This window comes from Engystomops pustulosus, chromosome 2 (genome assembly GCF_040894005.1).
Source record: "Engystomops pustulosus chromosome 2, aEngPut4.maternal, whole genome shotgun sequence".
In the NCBI taxonomy this organism is placed as follows: domain Eukaryota; kingdom Metazoa; phylum Chordata; class Amphibia; order Anura; family Leptodactylidae; genus Engystomops; species Engystomops pustulosus.
This window is the reverse complement of record NC_092412.1, coordinates 14,564,458-14,579,633: the sequence shown is the minus strand read 5'-3', so window position 1 is coordinate 14,579,633 and position 15,176 is coordinate 14,564,458. Positions and strand designations below refer to the sequence as shown.

General features: G+C 50.1%; 1 protein-coding gene across 4 annotated transcripts in view; it reads right to left on the bottom strand.

Annotated features, from left to right (window-relative positions):
- Positions 1-15,176, bottom strand: part of INPPL1 (inositol polyphosphate phosphatase like 1) — a 44,970-nt gene that overhangs the window by 12,574 nt on the left and 17,220 nt on the right. For all 4 annotated transcript variants that reach the window (XM_072133768.1, XM_072133769.1, XM_072133772.1 and 1 more), the window contains exons 3-6: positions 6,674-6,824; positions 5,700-5,802; positions 5,374-5,514; positions 3,182-3,272 (exon numbers count right to left, since the gene is read on the bottom strand). In XM_072133768.1, the coding sequence (XP_071989869.1) occupies positions 3,182-3,272; positions 5,374-5,514; positions 5,700-5,802; positions 6,674-6,824 (486 nt within the window). The remainder of the gene's footprint in view (positions 1-3,181; positions 3,273-5,373; positions 5,515-5,699; positions 5,803-6,673; positions 6,825-15,176) is intronic.

The following is a 15,176-nucleotide window of genomic DNA, read 5'->3' as shown; positions in this document are numbered from 1 at the left end:
GTCATATCCATCTCCTCCCCCCTGTCATATACATCTCCCCCCTGTCATATCCATCTCCTCCCCCTGTCATATCCATCTCCTCCCCCTGTCATATCCATCTCCTCCCCCTGTCATATCCATCTCCTCCCCCTGTCATATCCATCTCCTCCCCCTGTCATATCCATCTCCTCCCCCTGTCATATCCATCTCCTCCCCCTGTCATATCCATCTCCTCCCCCTGTCATATCCATCTCCTCCCCCTGTCATATCCATCTCCTCCCCCTGTCATATCCATCTCTTCCCCCTGTCATATCCGTCTCCCCCTGTCATATACATCTCCTCCCCCTGTCATATCCATCTCCCCCCTGTCATATACATCTCCCCCCTGTCATATACATCTCCCCCCTGTCATATACATCTCCCCCTGTCATATACATCTCCCCCTGTCATATACATCTCCTCCCCCTGTCATATCCATCTCCTCCCCCTGTCATATCCATCTCCTCCCCCTGTCATATCCATCTCCTCCCCCTGTCATATCCATCTCCTCCCCCTGTCATATCCATCTCCTCCCCCTGTCATATCCATCTCCTCCCCCCGTCATATCCATCTCCTCCCCCTGTCATATCCATCTCCTCCCCCTGTCATATCCATCTCCTCCTGTCATATCCATCTCCCCCCTGTCATATACATCTCCCACCTGTCATATACATCTCCCCCCTGTCATATCCATCTCCTCCCCCCTGTCATATCCATCTCCCCCCTGTCATATCCATCTCCTCCCCCCTGTCATATCCATCTCCTCCCCCCTGTCATATACATCTCCCCCCTGTCATATCCATCTCCTCCCCCTGTCATATCCATCTCCTCCCCCTGTCATATCCATCTCCTCCCCCTGTCATATCCATCTCCTCCCCCTGTCATATCCATCTCCTCCCCCTGTCATATCCATCTCCTCCCCCTGTCATATCCATCTCCTCCCCCTGTCATATCCATCTCCTCCCCCTGTCATATCCATCTCCTCCCCCTGTCATATCCATCTCCTCCCCCTGTCATATCCATCTCTTCCCCCTGTCATATCCGTCTCCCCCTGTCATATACATCTCCTCCCCCTGTCATATCCATCTCCCCCCTGTCATATACATCTCCCCCCTGTCATATACATCTCCCCCTGTCATATACATCTCCCCCTGTCATATACATCTCCCCCTGTCATATACATCTCCTCCCCCTGTCATATCCATCTCCTCCCCCTGTCATATCCATCTCCTCCCCCTGTCATATCCATCTCCTCCCCCTGTCATATCCATCTCCTCCCCCTGTCATATCCATCTCCTCCCCCTGTCATATCCATCTCCTCCCCCCGTCATATCCATCTCCTCCCCCCGTCATATCCATCTCCTCCCCCCGTCATATCCATCTCCTCCCCCCGTCATATCCATCTCCTCCCCCTGTCATATCCGTCTCCTCCCCCTGTCATATCCGTCTCCTCCCCCTGTCATATCCATCTCCTCCCCCTGTCATATCCATCTCCTCCCCCTGTCATATCCATCTCCTCCCCCTGTCATATCCATCTCCTCCCCCTGTCATATCCATCTCCTCCCCCTGTCATATCCATCTCCTCCCCCTGTCATATCCATCTCCTCCCCCTGTCATATCCATCTCCCCCCTGTCATATACATCTCCCCCCTGTCATATACATCTCCTCCCCCTGTCATATCCATCTCTTCCCCCTGTCATATCCATCTCTTCCCCCTGTCATATCCGTCTCCCCCTGTCATATACATCTCCTCCCCCTGTCATATCCATCTCCCCCCTGTCATATACATCTCCCCCCTGTCATATACATCTCCCCCTGTCATATACATCTCCCCCTGTCATATACATCTCCCCCTGTCATATACATCTCCCCCTGTCATATACATCTCCTCCCCCTGTCATATCCATCTCCTCCCCCTGTCATATCCATCTCCTCCCCCTGTCATATCCATCTCCTCCCCCTGTCATATCCATCTCCTCCCCCTGTCATATCCATCTCCTCCCCCTGTCATATCCATCTCCCCCCTGTCATATACATCTCCCCCCTGTCATATACATCTCCTCCCCCTGTCATATCCATCTCTTCCCCCTGTCATATCCGTCTCCCCCTGTCATATCCGTCTCCTCCCCCCGTCATATACATCTCCCCCCCCCCGTCATATCCATCTCCCCCCCCCGTCATATCCATCTCCCCCCCCCGTCATATCCATCTCCCCCCTGTCATATCCATCTCCTCCCCCTGTCATATACATCTCCCCCCCCCGTCATATCCATCTCCCCCCCCCGTCATATCCATCTCCCCCCTGTCATATCCATCTCCCCCCTGTCATATCCATCTCCTCCCCCTGTCATATCCATCTCCTCCCCCCGTCATATACATCTCCCCCCCCCCGTCATATCCATCTCCCCCCCCCGTCATATCCATCTCCCCCCTGTCATATCCATCTCCTCCCCCTGTCATATACATCTCCCCCCCCCGTCATATCCATCTCCCCCCTGTCATATCCATCTCCCCCCTGTCATATCCATCTCCTCCCCCTGTCATATCCATCTCCTCCCCCCGTCATATCCATCTCCCCCCCCCGTCATATCCATCTCCCCCCTGTCATATCCATCTCCCCCCTGTCATATACATCTCCTCCCCCTGTCATATCCATCTCCCCCCTGTCATATCCATCTCCTCCCCCTGTCATATACATCTCCCCCCTGTCATATACATCTCCTCCCCCTGTCATATCCGTCTCCCCCTGTCATATACATCCCCCCCCCCTGTCATATCCGTCTCCCCCTGTCATATACATCTCCTCCCCCTGTCATATCCATCTCCTCCCCCTGTCATATCCATCTCCTCCCCCTGTCATATCCATCTCTTCCCTCTGTCATATCCATCTCCTCCTCCTGTCATATCCATCCCCTCCCCCTGTCATATACATCTCCCCCCTGTCATATACATCTCCCCCTGTCATATACATCTCCCCCCCCTGTCATATACATCTCCTCCCCCTGTCATATCCATCTCCTCCCCCTGTCATATCCATCTCCTCCCCCTGTCATATCCATCTCCTCCCCCTGTCATATACATCTCCTCCCCCTGTCATATACAGCGCCATCTATATGTGTGGTATCCCCCGCCATCTACCTCCCCCTGCAGACTATCGCTCACCTGCTGCAGGATCTTGCTCACTAGGCCGGAGCTCTGCTGGTCAAAGATCTTGGAGAGAATTTCCAGTCCGGATAAAACTTTATCCACCTCCCTGAGAGGGAAAGGAGGAAGAGACGGGACAATGAGGAGAATATATGGGAGTGTGGGGTGTAAGATATGGGGGTGCATATACACTATAATGTGTGGGGCGTAAGATATGGGGGTGCACGTACACTACAATGTGTTGGGTGTAGGATATGGGGGTGCACATACACTATAATGGGTGGGGTGTAGGATATGGGGGTGCACATACACTATAATGTGTGGGGTGTAAGATATGGGGGTGCACATACACTATAATGGGTGGGGCGTAAGATATGGGGGTGCACATACACTATAATGTGTTGGGTGTAGGATATGGGGGTGCACATACACTATAATGTGTGGGGTGTAAGATATGCGGGTGCACATACACTATAATGGGTGGGGCGTAAGATATGGGGGTGCACATACACTATAATGTGTGGGGTGTAAGATATGGGGGTGCACATACACTATAATGTGTGGGGTGTAAGACATGGGGGTGCACGTACACTATAATGTGTGGGGTGTAAGATATGGGGGTGCACGTACACTATAATGTGTGGGGTGAAAGATATGGGGGTGCACGTACACTATAATGTGTGGGGTGAAAGATATGGGGGTGCACATACACTATAATGTGTGGGGTGTAAGATATGGGGGTGCACATACACTATAATGTGTGGGGTGTAAGATATGGGGGTGCACATACACTATAATGTGTGGGGGGTAAGATATGGGGGTGCACATACACTATAATGTGTGGGGCATGTAAGATATGGGGGTGCACGTACACTATGTGTTGGGTGTAGGATATGGGGGTGCACATACACTATAATGTGTGGGGTGTAAGATATGGGGGAGCACATACACTATAATGTGTGGGGCGTAAGATATGGGGGTGCACGTACACTATAATGTGTGGGGTGTAAGATATTGGGGTGCACATACACTATAATGTGTGGGTGTAAGATATGGGGGTGCACGTACACTATAATGTGTGGGGTGTAAGATATGGGGGTGCACATACACTATAATGTGTGGGGCGTAAGATATGGGGGTGCACATACACTATAATGTGTGGGGCATAAGATATGGGGGTGCACATACACTATAATGTGTAGGGTGTAAGATATGGGGGTGCAGATACACTATAATGTGTGGGGCGTAAGATATGGGGGTACACATACACTATAATGTGTGTGGCATAAGATATGGGGGTGCACATACACTATAATGTGTAGGGTGTAGGATATGGGGGTGCACATACACTATAATGTGTGGGGCATAAGATATGGGGGTGCACATACACTATAATGTGTAGGGTGTAGGATATGGGGGTGCCCATACACTATAATGTGTGGGGTGTAAGATATGGGGGTGCACATGCACTATAATGTATGGGGTGTAAGATATGGGGGTGCACATACACTATAATGTATGGGGTGTAAGATATGGGGGTGCACATACACTATAATGTGTAGGGTGTAGGATATGGGGGTGCACATACACTATAATGTGTGGGGTGTAAAATATGGGGGTGCACATACACTATAATGTGTGGGGCGTAAGATATGGGGGTACACATACACTATAATGTGTGTGGCATAAGATATGGGGGTGCACATACACTATAATGTGTAGGGTGTAGGATATGGGGGTGCACATACACTATAATGTGTGGGGCATAAGATATGGGGGTGCACATACACTATAATGTATGGGGTGTAAGATATGGGGGTGCACATACACTATAATGTATGGGGTGTAAGATATGGGGGTGCACATACACTATAATGTGTAGGGTGTAGGATATGGGGGTGCCCATACACTATAATGTGTGGGGTGTAAGATATGGGGGTGCACATACACTATAATGTATGGGGTGTAAGATATGGGGGTGCACATACACTATAATGTGTGGGGTGTATGCAAGATATGGGGGTGCAGATACACTATAATGTGTGGGGTGTCATCTATGTGGGGTGTTACATAACATACGGGGTGACAGAGAATGTGGGGTGCAATGTAAGATACAGAGACAATATGGGGGTAAACAGAACATGTGGGGTGTAATGTGACATATAGGAAGGCATGGGGTGGCGCTCCCAGCTGGTGACGGGTCCTCTCACCCGTGCAGCCTCTTGCAGGACACGACCAGGGTCTTGTTGAGGTGGGGGAGACTGGTGGCCCCCGATTTCACGGCCTCCAGGTCCAGGGCGTAGCTGCTCTTCAGATACTCGTGGGACACGGTGCTCAGCCCATTGGTGGAGCTGCCGGAGAAAACAGGGAGATGTGAAGAGCGAGCGCCATCCATACATAGAGAGAACCTGTCTGTATCTGGGAAAGCTGGGTGCCCACCCTCAGGTACTGGGGTCACACTGGGGTCCATAAGAAGAAATCTGTCTAAAATATTGAAATCTGGCTGATCTCTGCTATCACCGGGCTCCTCTATTACCTCTCACATGGGCTCAGGTCTCCCCCACTCGGGACCAAGGACCCCCCCGAAAAGCTGGCGGAGGCCGAGCGCGGGGGCAGCGGAGGCTTCTCATCTTCTCCATCTGAAATACACAACCAAGACTGTAAAATCTTCTACTGATCCAGAGCAATGACATGTGCTATACTCCACTCACAGCCAAAGCTGCATTTATATTCACACTGTACTGACTGTACATTCTGCACAATGCGTCTCTAATCATAAGAGCAAAACTGAGATTGTGACTGGAGTATCAAACATGATGTAACAAAACGACTTTGTATGCAGCTCTAGATGTGACTGGAGTATAGGATCTGTCATAAGATAACAGGAGGACTGTAAATGCAGCTCCGGAAGTGACTGGAGTATCACACATGATGTAACAGAAGGATTGTTAATGCAGCTCTAGATGTAACTGGAGTATCATACATGATGTAACAGAAGGACTTTGAATGCAGTTTTGTATATGACTGGAGTATATAACATGAAATAACTTAAGGATTGTGAATGCAGCTCTGGATGTAACTGGAGTACGGGACATAAGATAAAGACTGTGAATGCAGCTTTTAAAGTGGCTGGAGTATAAAACTTGATGTAACAGAAGAATTGTGAACAGGAGTGAGGCATGAGGCATCTGCAGACTGTGATGTGACCGGAGTAAAGGACATGCTGCAGCTGCATCATTGGATGTGTATGGAGTATTAAACATGACAGCAGAATAGTGAATGCAGCTTTGGAGGGGAGTGAAGGAGGAGCCATTATATAGATCCCTGCTAGCACTGCATAAGTACAAGGCGTTATGCAAGGAGTGTGGATGCAGCTCTGGATGTAACTGGAGTATAAAGAATGATCACACACAATATCAGTACAAAGGTTTTAACCCATAAAATGCCATCTAATGTCATTATCTACATAAGAACCACAAGTCCCAGCAGTCCCAGACATTGAGTACTGACCGGAGTAGTCCCTGTCCTCCATGATGTCCTTGTCCTTCTCCCGCTCCACGGGGTACAGCAGGGTGCACACCATCCCCTGATTCGGCTGCAGGTAGAGGGATATCAGGTCCCCCAGCTTCTTGAATCGCCGCACCTGGACCCCCTGAGACGTCTGTGAGAGAGGGGAGACCCGTGATCAGTGCTCCGCGGTACCCCAGCACCAAGTACTGCCCTCCGACCCAGGAGACATCCGGCACTAGGACCTCACATCCACCTCCCTGCTGGTCCATGGGCTGCAACGTGTCACAGCAGGCGCCTGCTCAGCGCTGGGACCGCCCACATTTATATGCAGCTTTGGGTGTGACTGGAGTGCGAGACAATATATATATTTACAGCTGGTTGTGTTTGGCCTTATGGGGGCGCTCTGTCATCACCGACCAAATATCAGTGCCACAACCAACCAATCACATCCTCTTCTCTAAACTTCTATATCCGAGTAGAGTACAGAGTATACAGCGCTGTGCCCCCAGCACAGATGTGTCCCCCCATAGCTGTTATATGATATCAGTGTATACAGCGCTGTGCCCCCAGTACAGATGTGTCCCCCCATAGCTGTTATATGATATCAGTGTATACAGCGCTATGCCCCCAGCACAGATGTGTCCCCCATAGCTGTTATATGATATCAGTGTATACAGCGCTGTGCCCCCAGTACAGATGTGTCCCCCCATAGCTGTTATATGATATCAGTGTATACAGCGCTGTGCCCCCAGTACAGATGTCCCCCCCATAGCTGTTATATGATATCAGTGTATACAGCGCTGTGCCCCCCAGTACAGATGTGTCCCCCATAGCTGTTATATGATATCAGTGTATACAGCGCTGTGCCCCCAGCACAGATGTGTCCCCCATAGCTGTTATATGATATCAGTGTATACAGCGCTGCCCCCCAGTACAGATGTGTCCCCCATAGCTGTTATATGATATCAGTGTATACAGCGCTGTGCCCCCAGCACAGATGTGTCCCCCATAGCTGTTATATGATATCAGTATATACAGCGCTGTGCCCCCCAGTACAGATGTGTCCCCCCATAGCTGTTATATGATATCAGTGTATACAGCGCTGTGCCCCCAGTACAGATGTGTCCCCCCCATAGCTGTTATATGCTATCAGTGTATACAGTGCTGTGCCCCCAGTACAGATGTGTCCCCCCATAGCTGTTATATGATATCAGTGTATACAGCGCTGTGCCCCCCAGTACAGATGTGTCCCCCCATAGCTGTTATATGATATCAGTGTATACAGCGCTGTGCCCCCAGTACAGATGTGTCCCCCCATAGCTGTTATATGATATCAGTGTATACAGCGCTGCCCCCCAGTACAGATGAGCCCCCCATAGCTGTTATATGATATCAGTGTATACAGCGCTGCCCCCCAGTACAGATGTGTCCCCCCATAGCTGTTATATGATATCAGTGTATACAGCGCTGCCCCCCAGTACAGATGTGTCCCCCCATAGCTGTTATATGATATCAGTGTATACAGCGCTGCCCCCCAGTACAGATGTGTCCCCCCATAGCTGTTATATGATATCAGTGTATACAGCGCTGCCCCCCAGTACAGATGTGTCCCCCATAGCTGTTATATGATATCAGTGTATACAGCGCTGTGCCCCCAGTACAGATGTGTCCCCCCATAGCTGTTATATGATATCAGTGTATACAGCGCTGTGCCCCCAGTACAGATGTGTGCCCCCCATAGCTGTTATATGATATCAGTGTATACAGCGCTGTGCCCCCAGTACAGATGTGTCCCCCCATAGCTGTTATATGATATCAGTGTATACAGTGCTGCCCCCAGTACAGATGTGTCCCCCCATAGCTGTTATATGATATCAGTGTATACAGCGCTGTGCCCCCCAGTACAGATGTGTCCCCCCATAGCTGTTATATGATATCAGTGTATACAGCGCTGCCCCCCAGTACAGATGTGTCCCCCCATAGCTGTTATATGATATCAGTGTATACAGCGCTGCCCCCCAGTACAGATGTGTCCCCCCATAGCTGTTATATGATATCAGTGTATACAGCGCTGCCCCCCAGTACAGATGTGTCCCCCCATAGCTGTTATATAATATCAGTGTATACAGCGCTGTGCCCCCCAGTACAGATGTGTCCCCCCATAGCTGTTATATGATATCAGTGTATACAGCGCCGTGCCCCCAGTACAGATGTGTCCCCCCCCATAGCTGTTATATGATATCAGTGTATACAGCGCTGCCCCCCAGTACAGATGTGTCCCCCCATAGCTGTTATATGATATCAGTGTATACAGCGCTGCCCCCCAGTACAGATGTGTCCCCCCATAGCTGTTATATGATATCAGTGTATACAGCGCTGTGCCCCCAGTACAGATGTGTCCCCCATAGCTGTTATATGATATCAGTGTATACAGCGCTGCCCCCAGTACAGATGTGTCCCCCCATAGCTGTTATATGATATCAGTGTATGCAGCGCTGTGCCCCCCAGTACAGATGTGTCCCCCATAGCTGTTATATGATATCAGTGTATACAGCGCTGTGCCCCCAGTACAGATGTGTCCCCCCATAGCTGTTATATGATATCAGTGTATACAGCGCTGTGCCCCCCAGTACAGATGTGTCCCCCATAGCTGTTATATGATATCAGTGTATACAGCGCTGTGCCCCCCAGTACAGATGTGTCCCCCATAGCTGTTATATGATATCAGTGTATACAGCGCTGTGCCCCCCAGTACAGATGTGTCCCCCCATAGCTGTTATATGATATCAGTGTATACAGCGCTGTGCCCCCAGTACAGATGTGTCCCCCCATAGCTGTTATATGATATCAGTGTATACAGCGCTGTGCCCCCAGTACAGATGTGTCCCCCCATAGCTGTTATATGATATCAGTGTATACAGCGCTGTGCCCCCAGTACAGATGTGTCCCCCATAGCTGTTATATGATATCAGTGTATACAGCGCTGTGCCCCCCAGTACAGATGTGTCCCCCCATAGCTGTTATATGATATCAGTGTATACAGCGCTGTGCCCCCAGTACAGATGTGTCCCCCCATAGCTGTTATATGATATCAGTGTATACAGCCCTGCCCCCCAGTACAGATGTGTCCCCCATAGCTGTTATATGATATCAGTGTATACAGCGCTGTGCCCCCAGTACAGATGTGTCCCCCCATAGCTGTTATATGATATCAGTGTATACAGCGCTGTGCCCCCCAGTACAGATGTGTTCCCCCCATAGCTGTTATATGATATCAGTGTATACAGCCCTGCCCCCCAGTACAGATGTGTCCCCCATAGCTGTTATATGATATCAGTGTATACAGCGCTGTGCCCCCAGTACAGATGTGTCCCCCCATAGCTGTTATATGATATCAGTGTATACAGCGCTGTGCCCCCAGTACAGATGTCCCCCCCATAGCTGTTATATGATATCAGTGTATACAGCGCTGTGCCCCCAGTACAGATGTCCCCCCCATAGCTGTTATATGATATCAGTGTATACAGCGCTGTGCCCCCAGTACAGATGTCCCCCCCATAGCTGTTATATGATATCAGTGTATACAGCGCTGTGCCCCCAGTACAGATGTCCCCCCCATAGCTGTTATATGATATCAGTGTATACAGCGCTGTGCCCCCCAGTACAGATGTGTCCCCCATAGCTGTTATATGATATCAGTGTATACAGTGCTGTGCCCCCAGTACAGATGTGTCCCCCCATAGCTGTTATATGATATCAGTGTATACAGCGCTGTGCCCCCCGGTACAGATGTGTCCCCCCATAGCTGTTATATGAGATCAGTGTATACAGCGCTGTGCCCCCAGTACAGATGTTTCCCCCCATAGCTGTTATATGATATCAGTGTATACAGCGCTGTGCCCCCAGTACAGATGTGTCCCCCATAGCTGTTATATGATATCAGTGTATACAGCGCTGCCCCCCAGTACAGATGTGTCCCCCATAGCTGTTATATGATATCAGTGTATACAGCGCTGCCCCCCAGTACAGATGTGTCCCCCCATAGCTGTTATATGATATCAGTGTATACAGCGCTGCCCCCCAGTACAGATGTGTCCCCCCATAGCTGTTATATGATATCAGTGTATACAGCGCTGCCCCCCAGTACAGATGTGTCCCCCCCATAGCTGTTATATGATATCAGTGTATACAGCGCTGTGCCCCCAGTACAGATGTGTCCCCCCATAGCTGTTATATGATATCAGTGTATACAGCGCTGCCCCCAGTACAGATGTGTCCCCCCATAGCTGTTATATGATATCAGTGTATACAGCGCTGTGCCCCCAGTACAGATGTGTCCCCCCCCATAGCTGTTATATGATATCAGTGTATACAGCGCTGTGCCCCCAGTACAGATGTCCCCCCCATAGCTGTTATATGATATCAGTGTATACAGCGCTGTGCCCCCCAGTACAGATGTGTCCCCCCATAGCTGTTATATGATATCAGTGTATACAGCGCTGTGCCCCCCAGTACAGATGTCCCCCCCATAGCTGTTATATGATATCAGTGTATACAGCGCTGTGCCCCCCAGTACAGATGTCCCCCCCATAGCTGTTATATGATATCAGTGTATACAGCGCTGTGCCCCCAGTACAGATGTGTCCCCCCATAGCTGTTATATGCTATCAGTGTATACAGTGCTGTGCCCCCCAGCACATATGTGTCCCCCATAGCTGTTATATGATATCAGTGTATACACGCTGTGCCCCCAGTACAGATGTGTCCCCCCATAGCTGTTATATGATATCAGTGTATACAGCGCTGTGCCCCCAGTACAGATGTGTCCCCCCATAGCTGTTATATGATATCAGTGTATACAGTGCTGTGCCCCCCCGTACAGATGTGTCCCCCCATAGCTGTTATATGATATCAGTGTATACAGCGCTGCCCCCAGCACAGATGTGTCCCCCCCATAGCTGTTATATGATATCAGTGTATACAGCGCTGTGCCCCCAGTACAGATGTGTCCCCCCCATAGCTGTTATATGATATCAGTGTATACAGCGCTGTGCCCCCAGTACAGATGTGTCCCCCCCCATAGCTGTTATATGATATCAGTGTATACAGCGCTGTGCCCCCAGTACAGATGTGTCCCCCCATAGCTGTTATATGATATCAGTGTATACAGCGCTGTGCCCCCCAGTACAGATGTGTCCCCCCATAGCTGTTATATGAGATCAGTGTATACAGCGCTGTGCCCCCAGTACAGATGTGTCCCCCCATAGCTGTTATATGATATCAGTGTATACAGCGCTGTGCCCCCCAGTACAGATGTGTCCCCCATAGCTGTTATATGATATCAGTGTATACAGCGCTGTGCCCCCCAGTACAGATGTGTCCCCCCATAGCTGTTATATGATATCAGTGTATACAGCGCTACCCCCAGTACAGATGTGTCCCCCCATAGCTGTTATATGATATCAGTGTATACAGCGCTGTGCCCCCCAGTACAGATGTGTCCCCCCCCCATAGATGTTATATGATATCAGTGTATACAGCGCTGTGCCCCCCAGAACAGATGTGTCCCCCCATAGCTGTTATATGATATCAGTGTATACAGCGCTGCCCCCCAGTACAGATGTGTCCCCCCATAGCTGTTATATGATATCAGTGTATACAGCGCTGCCCCCAGTACAGATGTGTCCCCCCCCCATAGCTGTTATATGATATCAGTGTATACAGCGCTGTGCCCCCAGTACAGATGTGTCCCCCATAGCTGTTACATGATATCAGTGTATACAGCGCTGCGCCCCAGTACAGATGTGTCCCCCCATAGCTGTTATATGCTATCAGTGTATACAGCGCTGTGCCCCCAGTACAGATGTGTCCCCCCATAGCTGTTATATGATATCAGTGTATACAGCGCTGCCCCCAGCACAGATGTGTCCCCCCATAGCTGTTATATGATATCAGTGTATACAGCGCTGTGCCCCCCAGTACAGATGTGTCCCCCCATAGCTGTTATATGATATCAGTGTATACAGCGCTGTGCCCCCAGTACAGATGTGTCCCCCATAGCTGTTATATGATATCAGTGTATACAGCGCTGTGCCCCCAGTACAGATGTGTCCCCCCATAGCTGTTATATGATATCAGTGTATACAGCGCTGTGCCCCCCAGTACAGATGTGTCCCCCCATAGCTGTTATATGATATCAGTGTATACAGTGCTGTGCCCCCAGTACAGATGTGTCCCCCCATAGCTGTTATATGATATCAGTGTATACAGCGCTGCCCCCAGTACAGATGTGTCCCCCCATAGCTGTTATATGATATCAGTGTATACAGCGCTGCCCCCCAGTACAGATGAGCCCCCCATAGCTGTTATATGATATCAGTGTATACAGCGCTGTGCCCCCCAGTACAGATGTGTCCCCCATAGCTGTTATATGATATCAGTGTATACAGCGCTGCCCCCAGTACAGATGTGTCCCCCCATAGCTGTTATATGATATCAGTGTATACAGCGCTGCCCCCAGTACAGATGTGTCCCCCCATAGCTGTTATATGATATCAGTGTATACAGCGCTGTGCCCCCAGTACAGATGTGTCCCCCCATAGCTGTTATATGATATCAGTGTATACAGCGCTGTGCCCCCCAGTACAGATGTGTCCCCCCATAGCTGTTATATGATATCAGTGTATACAGCGCTGTGCCCCCCAGTACAGATGTGTCCCCCCATAGCTGTTATATGATATCAGTGTATACAGCACTGTGCCCCCAGTACAGATGTGTCCCCCCATAGCTGTTATATGATATCAGTGTATACAGCGCTGTGCCCCCAGTACAGATGTGTCCCCCCATAGCTGTTATATGATATCAGTGTATACAGCGCTGTGCCCCCCAGTACAGATGTGTCCCCCCCATAGCTGTTATATGATATCAGTGTATACAGCGCTGCCCCCAGTACAGATGTGTCCCCCCATAGCTGTTATATGATATCAGTGTATACAGCGCTGTGCCCCCAGTACAGATGTGTCCCCCCATAGCTGTTATATGATATCAGTGTATACAGCGCTGCCCCGCAGTACAGATGTGTCCCCCCATAGCTGTTATATGATATCAGTGTATACAGCGCTGTGCCCCCAGCACAGATGTGTCCCCCCATAGCTGTTATATGATATCAGTGTATACAGCGCTGTGCCTCCAGTACAGATGTGTCCCCCCCCCCATAGCTGTTATATGATATCAGTGTATACAGCGCTGTGCCCCCCAGTACAGATGTGTCCCCCCATAGCTGTTATATGATATCAGTGTATACAGCGCTGCCCCCCAGTACAGATGTGTCCCCCATAGCTGTTATATGATATCAGTGTATACAGCGCTGTGCCCCCAGTACAGATGTGTCCCCCCCATAGCTGTTATATGATATCAGTGTATACAGCGCTGTGCCCCCCAGTACAGATGTGTCCCCCCCATAGCTGTTATATGATATCAGTGCATACAGCGCTGTGCCCCCCAGTACAGATGTGTCCCCCCATAGCTGTTATATGATATCAGTGTATACAGCGCTGTGCCCCCCCCATAGCTGTTATATGATATCAGTGTATACAGCGCTGCCCCCCAGTACAGATGTGTCCCCCCCATAGCTGTTATATGATATCAGTGTATACAGCGCTGCCCCCCAGTACAGATGTGTCCCCCCATAGCTGTTATATGATATCAGTGTATACAGCGCTGTGCCCCCAGTACAGATGTCCCCCCCATAGCTGTTATATGATATCAGTGTATACAGCGCTGCCCCCCAGTACAGATGTGTCCCCCCATAGCTGTTATATGATATCAGTGTATACAGCGCTGTGCCCCCAGTACAGATGTGTCCCCCCATAGCTGTTATATGATATCAGTGTATACAGCGCTGTGCCCCCCAGTACAGATGTGTCCCCCCATAGCTGTTATATGATATCAGTGTATACAGCGCTGCCCCCAGTACAGATGTGTCCCCCCATAGCTGTTATATGATATCAGTGTATACAGCGCTGCCCCCAGTACAGATGTGTCCCCCCATAGCTGTTATATGATATCAGTGTATACAGCGCTGTGCCCCCAGTACAGATGTGTCCCCCCATAGCTGTTATATGATATCAGTGTATACAGCGCTGTGCCCCCAGTACAGATGTGTCCCCCCATAGCTGTTATATGATATCAGTGTATACAGCGCTGCCCCCCAGTACAGATGTGTCCCCCCATAGCTGTTATATGATATCAGTGTATACAGCGCTGCCCCCAGTACAGATGTGTCCCCCATAGCTGTTATATGATATCAGTGTATACAGCGCTGCCCCCCAGTACAGATGTGCCCCCCCATAGCTGTTATATGATATCAGTGTATACAGCGCTGTGCCCCCCAGTACAGATGTGTCCCCCCATAGCTGTTATATGATATCAGTGTATACAGTGCTGTGCCCCCCAGCACAGATGTGTCCCCCATAGCTGTTATATGATATCAGTGTATACAGCG